The 14,807-nt window shown below is 34.7% G+C and overlaps 2 protein-coding genes across 5 annotated transcripts in view; one reads left to right on the forward strand and one right to left on the reverse strand.

Annotated features, from left to right (window-relative positions):
* LOC125857196 (MLP-like protein 34) overlaps positions 1–14,807 on the reverse strand; it is a 384,557-nt gene that overhangs the window by 342,017 nt on the left and 27,733 nt on the right. The window lies entirely within an intron of this gene.
* Positions 1,777–2,624, forward strand: LOC125857236 (kirola-like). The gene is made up of 2 exons (XM_049536932.1): positions 1,777–1,963; positions 2,346–2,624. Exons 1-2 carry the CDS (start codon positions 1,777–1,779, stop codon positions 2,600–2,602), a joined length of 444 nt encoding a protein of 147 aa, XP_049392889.1. The 3' UTR covers positions 2,603–2,624.

Consider the following 14,807-nt stretch of genomic DNA (forward strand, 5'->3'; position numbering starts at 1 on the left):
TGTTAAACAAAAATGTTTGAAAGGACATTATTATATGGCTACGAATTACGATATTATGTCTTCCACATAATCGTCTTGCTCACGCAATAGGCATGCTCCAATATAGATGTTAGGTAAAGGAAATTAAGCAAGTAGATATAAATTTGAGAAGAAAGTTAAATAATTGAAATATTTTCTTTAAATTAGGCAAGAAAGTCAAATAATTAATTAAGGTTTTAGCACTTGGCTCAAAAACTTATTTCTTCCTTCCATCCATATTAATTATATAATATTTTTAATTTCGACACACCCTTTAAGAAAAACATTCACCTCCTAGAAAATAAGAGATGAAAAGGTAAAATAATCATATAATATGAATTGAAGAAAGTAATAAACACCATTAACATTAGCAGTGTTATCTCACTTTCTTTTAAAATAAGTGGATATGATAAACTGGCTCATCCTCCACACTATGTACAACTTATCATTAATAACATGAAGATGATACAATAATAAATTGAAGAAATTAATAGCTAAAAAAAGAAGAAGCTAGTAATGATCAATCAGCATGGACCCCTACATTGAATATTTTGATAATTCATAGGATATAACTCAGAAGAAAAATAAAGAAGAGTAAAGTTAATTATAATTTCCTCGTGCTATTCTATGTTTCATAGTGCCTTATATTACAAGTTAGGAGTAACCCTATAAATTTGAGGCTAGGCATAAAGGTGTTTAAATCAAACTGAAAAATCATATTATCAAATCGAAAAGTCAAATCAAATCAATAAAAGAATCCAGCTAAATGTGGTTTGGTTTGATTCTATTGTGACATATATATGTCAAGAAATATTGTGATTTTCTCATTGGATGGAATAATTAAAAGAACAATACATATATATAAACACTTGCCCACACAAGTATTGAGAGAGTTTGAATGTGAACTTGGATCACTATAAAAGACCACTGAACTGTTGTCTACGTACTGTGTGGATTCGCTTGAAGGTGTTTGCTCACGCTTCAAAAGGTAATTCTTGAATTAAATTTCAGAAAGTTTATGTGTTCCAGCATGATTGTATATGTTCTAGCATAAACATATATTGGTTATCTAGTATTCATGTGAGCAGTATGAGTTATGACTATGATATGCTTCCAATGTGCATATAACTTTCCAATGGTATATTTTTTTATTCGTAACATTATTCACTTGTTTGGCAAATATGATTTTTAGGGGAGTAATTTTTACAGGAATAATTAATCCAGACTCGTAAAGGATAAGGACCAATGGGGGCACTTGGGAAAGACGGGTTGATCGAGTGTCTTCATTCAAGCGAGGGTACATAAGAAGAAGAACGAAACGAAGTGAGAGGTCTGGGGCAGGAAATTAAAATAGTTGAGTCGATCAGGCTCTACGATCGGGAGAAGCTAGCAAAATGAAATCAAGATTTGATTGAAAATAAAGAAGCAAGATTGTTGATACCACAACTGATCACCATCAATAAAGAAGAAAATTAAAATACGGTTACCCAAAAATAAATATACCTCATTATTTATAATAATATTGTCATCATATTTCAATTATCATGGTAAAATATCATAATAAATTTATAACTAAACTAAAACCTATTTATGCACAATTTAATTAACACCGCCACTATGTGATATAGATATGTGGTGAATAATATTTTTCATTGATTAGCATCTTACATTAATTAAAATCTCTAAGAGGTACAAGTTTTATACATTTTCTTACCACTTGCCTTTCGTAACTCATTGATATTACTAGGAAAAGAAAATATGGGCGTACAAGGTAAGTTGATTGTTTCATTGGAAGTGAAGTGTGGAGGACATTCGGTTCATGATATTTTCCACACTAATACCCAACATCTACCCAACATAAGCCCTAGTAGAGTCAAGCATTTTGAGATTCATGAAGGTGAAAAAGGAGAAATTGGTTCGGTTGCTAGCTGGAAATATTACGAAGGTAGCACACACATTTCTCTCCTCTCTTTCTCGTAATATTTATTGCATCAATTTTCCACATCTAGGTGTATTTCATATTTCGAAAGTAATTCACCTATCCAAGAAAATCTTTTCCATGAAAAGTTAGTTAATGGTGTTGATTACTCCGTCCGTTCACTTTTAATTGTCATGTTTTCCTTTTGATAGAGTCAAACGATAAGAATTTTGAATAACATTTGATGTATTTTTTCATGGAAAATTACTTCAGCCATCATTCTAATCTTCACGAGCATTAGATCATTTTTATTAAAATGAAAATTATAAAAGAGGGAAAGTAAAATAAAGAATTTGAACATTTGAATCGGGAGTAACATCTATTGTATTTTTTGATCTTTAATGAATAGATGGAAAAGAAATGTTTGTTAAGACCGTGATTGAAGCCATCGATCCTCAGACGAATTCAATCACTTGGAATGCGATTGAAGGAAATTTGTTAGATTTGTATAATTCCTTCAATGTTATTATATCCTCTGAACATCAATGGATTACATATGCACTTCTGTATGAGAAGAAAACCGAAGATATCTCAGAACCCCTTGCTCTCTTGGATTATTGCATTGGTGTGATCAAGGATATAGAGGGTCACCTTCTTGAGAATTAGAAAATCTATGATGTTCAATGGTCCTATACATACATATATCTATGTGTTTGTTCTTGTGTGATGAGTATTTGAAAATACTGGCTAGTGCTAGCTAGCTTGTAAAATAAATAATATTATGTTTAATTTGAAAAATATATATATATATACTATGTACGCCAGCCTCTATATATAATGTCATTTTTGAAGATTATATATTTGTGATTCAAGTGGCATTTTGTACAGTTTTTTATTTTTTACTCTAAGAACTTTGAATTTTAGAGTAAGTAGAGCCAATTTTGTAGTAATTCACACATTGTAATCTCCTATGACTGCTAAATCTGATATCTAATACGCATCATTAGATAAGTACTCTACCCAAACGATAGTTTGTGTCCTGTTTTCTTGATTCAAGCGAAAGGTAAATTCAAAATTTGAAGTTTATGAGTTTCTTCTGCAACTCCAAAGTAGCTGTAACAACTCAAGTTACCTGTCACACCACGAGCCTACACCCTGGACATGGCCGGCACTCGAGAACCACTGCTGGCCCCAAGCGAACCCTTGATCTGGCTCAACTTTCAGCGGAAGACTTACTCATCAAATAATGAACTTTAACAATAAAGTTTTAACTCAAATGTCTCAAAAGATAAACTTAGAATATTTTAGAAATAAAACATTCAACTGGCCAAAGAGACAACTCAAGTCTCAACATTTAAACAAAGGAATGAAAAGACTGATGAACTACTACTATCTATCTATCTACGAAGTCTCTAATACTATGATGGATGTCGGAACAAGACCCCCGATCATCCTAACAAAATTGAAATAACAAGACAAAAATAAATGAGGGATCCTCCGGAAGCAAGGAGGCTCACCAAAGCTAACTCGAACTATAGATGGTATCAACGAATCACCTATTGATGACCTTAATCTCCTATATCTGCATCATGAAATGATGCAGGCCAAATGGTATCAGTACATTGAATGTATGAGCACGTAAGGGGAATTACTGAACATAACATAAAAACTTGAACTTGGAAAGAATGAAACATACTTACCTCAACTCAACCTCAACTTAACTCAAGGATACTCAAACTTACTCAACTCAGTTCAATATAAAGCAGCAGTAACATGCATTATAAAGAAAGCTTTTAAAAGCAGTAGATAACAACTCAATGTATTGAAAAATACAATATAACTCAGTTTGTATATAAAATTACAAAATAAATTTTGTTTGGGAGATTCTCTAACCGACAACCATCATTATGAGCTATGTGATGATACATCATCTCATCCACACTGCCATAACTGTCCTATACTTTGCTGGGTATAGGACTACTCACTGAGTGGATCCACTAAGCTATGCTTAAAAAGTAAAAAGGAATCACCTAAAAAATATGACCTCTTTCTACCCACGTTAACTACATGGTTTATGAGGACTTTGAGTTATCTGAACTCGTCTCCATATCGGTGCTCAATACTACTCCCAAAATATCACTTAGCTCATATGTTTAAAAATATTTCCTCATCCTCAACTTTGAGATTATTACTCAAAAGGTTTCTCTTAAAAGAGATAGCACTTAAAAATCCTCATGAACTCCTTTGGAAATCGGTGTCTCCCCTCATTTTAAATGTAAAAATATTTACTCTTGGGAATACTTAGTTCCCATATATTCTTTTTGAAAAATGAACTCAACTTTACTCATCCTCATACTCAAGTACTCAAGTTTTAAAAAGATTGTAAAAGGCTTCTCAAATAGACTCAGAAGACTCTCTCAATCTTGACTCTTAACTCTATCTTGAATTTGAATTATGAATTCAAGAGTTCTGATTTGTGTTATGAAAGACCTCTTAATGAATAAGTGGGGTTTAGATAGTTGATAAATAAGAAACGAGCGAAAACACACACTACAAAAAAACCCCGAATTGCCAACGAATTTTACTAACAACTCAAATTAGTTAGTATATTAGCAACAGATTACTAACAAATTTGTAACCAAACTATTTTTTAGAATTTAGCAACAAATTTCTAACAAATTGCCAACCGAAATGTTGCTAACAAAATAATTTAGTTGGTAAATTTAGCGGTAAAAAATGGCGCCTAATTTAGCAACTTTCTACCAACGGATTACCAACCGAAATGTTACTAACTAAATATTTTAGTTGGTAAATTTGGCGGAAAAAAATGGCACCTAATTTAGCAACTTTCTACCAACGGATAACCAACTGAAATATTACTAACTAAATATTTTAGTTGGTAAATTTGACGGAAAATATGGCGCCTAATTTAGCAACTTTCTATTAACGGATTACCAACTTAAATATTACTAACACATTCCTCTTGTTGGTAATATTACCAACGAAGTATACATCAGTAAAAATGTAAACAAAAATATATATCTATTGAACAAATAATTAAAATGTTGATCCATATAAATATGTGAAAATTAAAATGCACAGTGTAGCGTTTTTAGATAATACTTAGTATATATTTACGTTATTGTCCATGCATATTTTTATATATTTTAGAAATATAGATCAAAATGAAACGATGAACAACTGGGATCATATTGTTGATAACCAATCGGTGAATGTTGGTGCTTTTGATGAGCCTGGACCAACTACTTCATATCACAGAATGGTTCATGAGGCTGCTGGTCCCTCATTCGATCCAAATGATATGGAAGATCACCTAATCCCGATGCACAAAAATTTTATGATATGATTGATTCTGCAAACTAAGAAGTGTGGCCTGGTTGTGAAACTCACTCTCAATTGTCGGCTGTTGCGCGTTTGTTGCACATTAAGGCTGAACATCACCTCTCTGACATATGTTTTGATGACATTTGTCAATATGTGAATGAGATGATTCCGTCTGATAATCAGATGCCAAAAAATTTCTATGAAACTAAGAAGTTAATGAGGGGAATGAACATGCCAGTTGAAAAAATTCATAGTTGCATTAATGCCTACATGATTTATTGGGGAGAGGACAGTGAACTTGTACATTGCAAGTTTTGTAGTCATCCTATGTACAAAACTACTAGTCAAAGATCTACTTCAAAGAGAAATCTTGTACCATTTAAGCATATGTATTACTTTCCTCTTACTCCACGGCTACAACGATTGTATGCTTCTGAACGAACTGCTCCTCACATGCGATGGCACAGTGAACATGAAGTTGAGGAAGGTGTGATGCGTCACTGTTCAGATTCACCTGCATGGAAACACTTTGATAAGATGCATCCATCTTTTTCAGAGGAAAGTTGTAACATTAGATTGGGGCTATGTACAGATGGGTTTCAGCCATTTGGACAAACTGGAAAACAATATTCATCATAGCCGGTAATTGTGACGCCATACAACTTGCCTCCTTGGATGTGTATGAAAGAGCCTTATATGTTTTTGTCCGTTATAGTTCCTGGGCCAAGAAACCTAAGCAACAACTAGATGTTGTAACATCTCGCAAATTGAAAGAACTAGAAGGAGCTAGAATTAGAAAAAGTGATTTTTGGAAATAATAAAAAAATCTGAAAAATTGGTTAAGTGAGTTTTTTGTCAACTTCAAACGACCATAACTCCTAGCTCAGGATGAGTTAGGTGTGTTTCCAGATATCGTAGGAAAGATCTTGGAATAATCTTTCCAAAGCCGCCGAGTTGCGCGATTCCGAGTTCGTATGAGTGAGTTATGCCCATTGGAAGTTGGGTTGTTCAAATAAGGAAAGTCCAATCCGGATTTTAGAAGGGCATTATGGTCTTTTTACCACCCAATTAATTAATTTTGTTTTTTGGTAATTAAGTTGGGGTCTAAACTAATTGGATTCAGTTTACGCTTTTGAGAAACTAGTTAGGGTTTTGAGAGAAGAGAAAAAGAGAGGAGAAGGAGCAAGGAATCATCAAGTTCTTGAAGCTACGCTCGTGGATTTCGTCAAGGGGTGATCTCTACGAGGTATGCGAGCCTTTCATAGCGTTGGATTCATTCACCTACGCGCCAATCATGTTTATTTCAGCGAAGTTTGTTCTAGAAAGTTGAAAGTTGATGAATCTTAAATGGTGTTCTTGAAATTGGCCTTCGTTCTTGAGTTAGGTGATATTGAGGAGTTCATTGAGGTTAAAATGTTGTTTCCTTGAGTTGTTTGAGTTAGATTCTTGTGTATACATGTTGGGTATCTGAATCTAAAGAAAAAATTGAGAAGAATAGTCGAGTTTAGGTGAATTGGGACTCGAAAACGAAAGAAGGAAAAAGTCGGGCAAATCTGGTGCCCAGGCCGCATCGCGGACCTACCCCTCAGTTTCAAAAAATTCATCCTTGCGTCGCAGAGCGGTCACGGACCTCTCTGCCTCAAAAGTTATTTCGAGATCAAATATTTAAATGTGCCTCCGCGTCGTGGACTAGTTTCCAGATAGTGATTTCTTGATCATTTCTCATGTTCAGCTATCTAAAATCATTCTTAAATATCATGATATCTTTCCTATCACAAATCACAATCCTTGAATCCATAATACAATTCAAGGAAAGTTAAGAGTCAAGTCAAGAGAAGTTAAGAGAAGTTCATAAAGTTTTCCAAAAGTCTTTTACAAATGCTTTAACTTTGTTTTAAGACTTGAGTTTTGAGTTGAGTAAAGAGTAAAGTTTGAAGTGCATTTATTCAAAAGAGTATATTGGGACTATGTATTCCCAAAGAGTAAATGTTTTCACATTTAAACAAGAAAGGAAACTGAGATTTCCAAAAGAGGCTTTGAGCTAGTTTTCAGTAAAGAGTAAGAGTAAAGTTCATTCTTCAAAGATTACACAGGAACTAAGTATTCGCAAGAGTTAAAATGTTTTCACATTTGAGCAAGAAAGGAAACTGAGATTTCCAAGAGAGCTTTTAAGCTAAGTTTTGAGTAATTATCTCAAACCAAAGAAAGAGTTTTGTTTTTACAAACATATGAGCTAAAGTATATTTTTGGAGTAGTATTGAGCACCGATATGGGGACGAGCTTGAGTTCAGATAACTCACGTCTCTATAAATCATGTAGCCATCATGGGTAGTAAAGGATCATACTTTTTAGATGACTCCTTAAGATGCTTTTTAGCATAGACTAGTGGATCCACTTAGTTAGGCATTCTATATGATGACAAAGTATAGGATAATTTTGGCAGTGTGGGCAAGACGATGTATCACCACTTAGGCTTATAGTGGTGGTTGTCAGTTAGAGAAACTCCCACATAAACTATATTACTTTATTATATGAGTAAAGTTGAGTTTGTTATTGCCTTTTCTTTAATGAACTAAGTTATTTTCTACTGTTTTAAAGGCTTTCTATGTATTGCATGTGTTTTATTGCTTTATATTGAGTTAAGTTACTTAAGAGTTGAGTAAAGCCAAGGTAAGTGTTTCTTTCAGATTCTTTTCAAGCTTAAGTTATGTTTAACATTCCAACTCGCTTACTCGTACATTCAATGTACTGATGCCAGTTGGCATGCATCTTGTTATGATGCAGACACAGGTAACCAGGATCAGCATCCAGCGCATCATTGATCCAATTGAGCACTCAGAGTCAGTTGGTGAGCCTTCTAGCTTTCCGGAGGATCCTTTTTATTGCTTTCAGTATTTTAGTTCTTTAGGATGTCATGAGTCTTGTCCCGACGTCCATCTCAGTTGTTTAGGGGCTTCACATATAGAGTTAGTGATGTTAGTTCATGAATCTTTACTTTTCCTTTTCAGTTAAGTTGAGACTTGAGTTGCCACTTTGGCAGTGAATGTTATTATAATACATTCTATGTTATATTTTGAGCAGTTCAGTTTACTTGTTTTAAAAGTATTTATCTTGAGTAAAGTCTTCCGCTAAGTAAGTAAACCAGGTCAAGGGTTCGCTTGGGGCCAACAATGGCTCTCGAGTGCCAGCCACGTCCGGGGTGTAGACTTGAGGCGTGACAAATGTATTCTTGCAACCTTTGATTCATGAACTGAAGAATCTGTGGAATATAGGTGTCAACACATATGATATCTCTAAGAAGCAAAATTTTAAAATGCGATTTGCTTTGATGTGGATAGTTAGTGACTTTCCTGTATATTCGATGTTGTCTAGGTGGAGTACTGCAGGCAGGCTAGCATGTCCATATTGCATGGAGAATTCAGATGCTTTTACATTGACAAAAGGTGGTAAACAGTCTTGGTTTGACAATCATCGTAAGTTTTTGCCATTGGATCATCCATACAGAAAGGATAAGAACTCATTTAGAAAAAACAGAGTAGTCACCATGCCTCCTACCCCGATACGATCAGGTGCTGATATTTTAAAGGTGATAGAAGAATTGGGACTAAAAAAAGTAACAAAAGTTGGGGCTGATATTATAAATAGTCGAATTAGCAAGTTTTCTGGTTGGAAGAAGAGAAGCATATTCTGGGATTTGTCATATTGGAGTACTAATCTCATTCGGCATAACCTAGATGTAATGCACATTGAGAAGAACTTCTTTGAGAATGTGTTCAACACAGTGTTGGATGTAGATGATAAAACAAAAGATAATCCCAAATCTAGAGAAGACATGAAAGAGTTTTGTCAACGTCCTGAATTACATGTTATTGGTGGTGAATATCCGAAAGCAATTTACACACTAAAAGAAGAGTCTAAAAAACTTTTGTGTGAATGGGTGAAAAATTTGAAATTTCCTATGTCTCAACTATGGGACGGTGTGTGGACATGAAAAAACACAGGTTATTTGGTATGAAAAGTCACGATTGTCATGTATTCATGCAAAGATTGATCCCTATTGTATTTCGTGAGTTACTGCCAAAAAAGGTGTGGGAAGCACTTATTGAGATGAGCCTTTTCTTTAGGGATCTCACTTCTACAGTTCTGCGTGAAGAGGATATGGTAAGACTTCAGCAAGAAATACCTGAAATTCTTTGTAAATTAGAGCTCATATTCCCTCCTAGTTTCTTTGATTCAATGGAACACCTCCCTGTTCATCTCGCTTATGAAGCCATGGTAGCTGGCCCGGTACAATATCGATGGATGTATCCATTTGAGAGGTAAGATGTTATTTATATAATTAGGTACTTTATTTTTATTATTAATAGTGACTAACGACTTGAACTTCTGTGATATTTTCAGAAATCTGTGAAGATATAAATATAGTGTTCGAAATAAGGCACACGTTGAAGGATGTATATGCAATGCATATTTAGTTGAGGAAGGTTCATCATTCTGTTCACACTACTTCGAGCCTCATGTTTACACAAGGCATAGGAAAGTGCCACAGAATGACGATGGTGGTATAGCTGAACATGATGGTAATCTGTCTATATTCACCTATCCAGGTCAAGGATTTGGGGAACAGAATTTGCGATATCTAACAGAAGAAGAACTTAATGCAGCTCATATCTATGTTTTACTAAATTGTATAGAAGTGCAGCCATACGTGGAGTAAGATTTCAAGCATTTGTTTTCATTTGTACATTAAAATTATTAAAAGAACTTACTTTTCATTTGTTTGCATTTGATTTAAAGGAATTTTATTGATTCCCTTTGTCAAAATTTTCCACGAATTACTGAGCAGGAAGTGGATAAGAGACTTGATGAAGATTTTGCTTCATGGTTCAAAAGATATGTGAGCACTTGTAAAATATCCTTCCACTTTTACTTACTTCACTTATGAGAATTCTGATTTTTTATATGTTTAACAGGCCCGAGTCAACATAGATAATAAATTCATCAAGACACGTGCAGAAGGTCCATGTCGATCAGCAAAGCCATACACTGGTTATGATGTCAATGGCATTTAAATTTCACACTAAAGGTCGCAGTTCTTCTAGAGCATCTAATAACATTGGCATATGCATAAAAAGAACCAATTACAGTGTAGATGACAATGACTATTATGGTGTGATTATTGATATTCTTGAATTGGAGTACAAGGGTAGTACGCCAATAAAAAAAACTGTTTTATTTAAATGTGAATGGTTTGATCCCACACCAAAGATAAGAATGAAGATTCACCCGCAATATAAACCTGTGGATATCAATCATAGAAAAAAATTAAAGAAGTATGAACCCATTTGTCTTGGCAATGCAAGCAGCTCAACTGTATTATGCCTCTTATCCCATCTTGCGACGTGATAAGAGTGATTGGTGGGCTGTATGCAAAACAAAAGTTTGGGGTATTGTCGATATTCACCATCGTCTTCACAACCACCTCTAGAAGATATTATAAAGCCTTTCCAATGTGATGAAGATGGTTTAACATTTGATGTGGTACCCGACTATGAAATTGTTGTCCGAAATGATCCAAATGGTGAATTCATTAACTTACGAGATGAGGATGAAGATTTAGATGATGGGGTAGGATTTCAAGATGAACCCGGATTAGATGAAGATGATGATAATGAGGATGAAGAGGCATACGAAACAAGTGACAATCCCATTATTTTTAACATTGTTTCTTTAACAACTGATGGTACTCGTATCCCAATTGAAATTGTCCGTGGAAGGTAAGAGTACCATACAGTTTCTTTAACATTGTTTCGCTTTGCACAAAAAAATTAAGTTTTGTTGTTTTCTTACTCTACAAAGATGGGGAATGAATTACAGAATTGAGGTGTTTTTAAATTCATAAAAAAAGTTTCTTTCTTGAAGAAAGTAGCTTGTTAACTGGTGTATATATCATTTCAAAATAAGCAAATAACAAGATTTTATAATTTATACCAAGTCCTCATCTGTTTGCCAGTACTTTTATAAGTTTCATAAATTTTTTACTACCTTCTCTACCTTTGTAAGTTTTTATATTATCATGAAAGGCACTAATAATACACTCTAGCATGTGCTTGATATGCATAAATACAATTGAGTATTAAAATAATTACACTTTATGTTTATACTAGTCTAGAGCCGGGGAACGATGTATCCCAGGCAATCACAAAAATTTTTAAGGAAAAAGTTGGGAGGAGTTTAAGGTAAAACTATACTAACTATCATTTTATTAATGGAGTTTATTCAATTAGAATTTCGGTTATATTAATTCATGGGTATTTTTCTTTTGATCTTTATAAACAGAAATGATTCCAATGGAATATTGCAATTGAAGGTTCCATAAAGGACAACTTTAAGAGAAAATGTGCAGAACGATACAAGGGTATGCTATGTGAAGCAAGATCCTCTGAGCAATACCGCAAAAATATCTCGAAATCTGTTTGGGAGAACTGGAAGCCTCACTGGGATACTGAGGCTTTTAAGGCCAAATCTGCACAAAGTTCAAAAAATCGTCTCAGTCAGAAATGTGGCGAAGGTTCTGGTCCCTCACTCCATACAGGAGAGGCTCCCGCACTCACCGAGAGCATGCAAGACAACTGGTATAGTCATTTTTATTTTGTCAAAGTTATAGTTTCTTTAGTGTTATTCCTTAGGAAATAATTATGGTAGATGCAATCCAATTTTAGGAAATCGTTCTAGGACGACCACCTCATCCACATGAGCTTTTGAAGAAGACACATATCAAAGCGAACAATGAGTTTGTGGATCTGAAGTCTAAGAGCACATATGTAAGTGACGTTACTTGCTCATTATATTCTACAAACTTGACTTGATTGAACTTTCAAATTTGATTATGTCAAGTTCTTGAAGCTAGGCTCGTGGATTTCGTCAAGGGGCGATCCCTACGAGGTATGTGAGTCTTTCATAGCTTTGGGTTCGTTCACCCACGTGCCAATCATGTTTATTTTAGCGAAGTTTGTTCTAGAAAGTTGAAAGTTGATGAATCTTGAATGGTGTTCTTGAAATTGGCCTTCGTTCTTGAGTTAGGTTGAGATTGAGGAGTTCCTTGAGGTTAAAATGTTGTTTCCTTGAGTTGTTTGAGTTAGATTCTTGTGTATACATGTTGGGTATCTGAATCTAAAGAAAAATTCAGAAGAATAGTCGAGTTTGGGTGAATTGGGACTGGAAAACGAAAGAAGGAAAAAGTCGAGCAAATTTGGTGCCCCAGACCGCGTTGCGGACCTGCCCCTCAGTTTCAAAAAATTCATCCTCGCGTCGCGGTCACGAACCTCTCTGCCTCAAAAGTTATTTCGCGACCAAATATTTAAATGTGCCTCCGCGTTGCAGACTAGTTTCCAGACAGTGATTTCTTGATCATTTCTCATGTTTAGCTATCTAAAATCATTCCAAAACATCATGAGATCTTTCCTATCACAAATCACAATCCTTGAATCCATAATTCAATTCAACAAAGAGTCAAGTCAAGAGAAGTTCATAAAGTATACCAAAAGTCTTTTACGAATGATTTAACTTTGTTTTAAGACTTGAGTGTTGAGTTCAGTAAAGAGTAAAGTTGAAGTTCATTTCTTCAAAAGTATATGGGGACTATGTATTCCCAATAAGTTTAAAATGTTTTAACATTTAAACAAGTAAGGAAACTTTGATTTCCAAAAGAGCCTTAGAGCTGGTTTTCAGTTAAAGAGTAAATGTTTTCACATTTGAGCAAGAAAGGAAACTTTGATTTCCGAAAGAACCTTTGAGCTAGTTTTCAGTAAAGAGTAAATGCTTTCACAATTAAGCAAGAGAGGAAACTGAGATTTCCAAGATAGCCTTTGAGCTAAATTTTGAGCAATTATCTCAAACCAGAGAAAGAAGTTATGTTTTTAAACATAAAGAGCTAGTATATTTTGGGAGTAGTATTGAGCACCGATATGGGGGAGAGTTCAGAGAACTCCGAGCCGCCATAAACCATGTAGCCACCATTGGTAGAAAATGGTCAATACTTTTTAGATGATTCCTTAGTGCTTTTTAGCATAGACTAGTGGATCCACTTAGTAGTTCAGGTTCTATACCCCGGGCAAGGTATAGGACGGCTCTAGCAGCATGAGGCAAAACGTTGTATCATCACAATAGCTCTTAAATGATGGTTATCGGTTAGAGAAACTCCCACAACATTATTTTGTATTTTTTTATACATCAAAAATATTTGTAATTTCATAAACAAACAGAGTTCATATTGTATCTTTGCATACATATAGAGTTATTATTGTATTTCTAAATACACAGAGTTGAAAACCATGTTTTAAAGCTTTTTTTTATATTGTATTTATTTACACTGCTTTATATTGAAATCAGTTGAGTTGAGTTGAGTTGAGTCAGGTAAGTTCTTCAGTTCCTTTCAACCTTATGTTTTGTTTTAGATTTCCCCTCGCATACTCGTACATTCAATGTACTGATGTCATTTGGCCTGCATCTTATTATGATGCAGACGCAAGTAATTAGGATCAACATTCAGCGCCTCGTTGATCCAGTTGAGCACTAGAGTCAGTTGGTGAGCCTCCTAGCTTTCCGGAGGATTCTTTTTATTGCTTTTAGTATTTTAGTTCATTAGGATGTCGTGGGTCTTGTCCCGACGTCCAACATAGTTGTTTAGAGGCTTCATAGACAGAGTTTAGTGATATTAGTTCATGAGTCTTTACTTTTCCTTTTCAGTTAAGTTGAGACTTGAGTTGCCACATTGGTAGTGAATGTTATTTATTACATTCTAAGTTATTTATTGAGCAGTTTAATTTTTCTTTTAAAGTATATTTATCTTGAGTAAAGTCTTCCGCTGAGTAAGTAAGTCAGGCCAAGGGTTCGCTTGGGGCCATTAATGGTTCGTGCCGGCCACGTCCAGGGTGTAGGCTCGGGGCGTGACAATATATATGTGTGNTGTTAGTTCATGAGTCTTTACTTTTCCTTTTCAATTAAGTTGAGACTTGAGTTGCCACATTGGTAGTGAATGTTATTTATTGAGCAGTTTAATTTTTCTTTTAAAGTATATTTATCTTGAGTAAAGTCTTCCGCTGAGTAAGTAAGTCAGGCCAAGGGTTCGCTTGGGGCCATTAATGGTTCGTGCCGGCCACGTCCAGGGTGTAGGCTCGGGGCGTGACAATATATATGTGTGTTTGTGTGTGTGTGATTATTCTATATATCATCAGTTATTTGTGTTTCTTCTGGTGTTACATGTATATTTTTTTTATTACAGTAAATGTTGAATCTTTTTCTTAGACTTTAAGCACATTTACAAAGAGTGTTAATTGTCTCTAAAGAATATATTTAGCGGCAATTAAGCTAATGAACTTTTGAGTCTTTTATCATTCAAAGTACATATATTGTGTCACGACCCGGGAGCACCCCCAAGTCGTAACAAGGCGTATTCGACCCCGAAGGGGCCTTATACGAGCCACATAGTCATTCATTGCATTCAATAATGAAAATAGTACGGAAT

The sequence above is a fragment of the Solanum stenotomum genome, chromosome 2 (assembly GCF_019186545.1).
Source record: "Solanum stenotomum isolate F172 chromosome 2, ASM1918654v1, whole genome shotgun sequence".
Classification (NCBI taxonomy): Eukaryota; Viridiplantae; Streptophyta; class Magnoliopsida; order Solanales; family Solanaceae; genus Solanum; species Solanum stenotomum.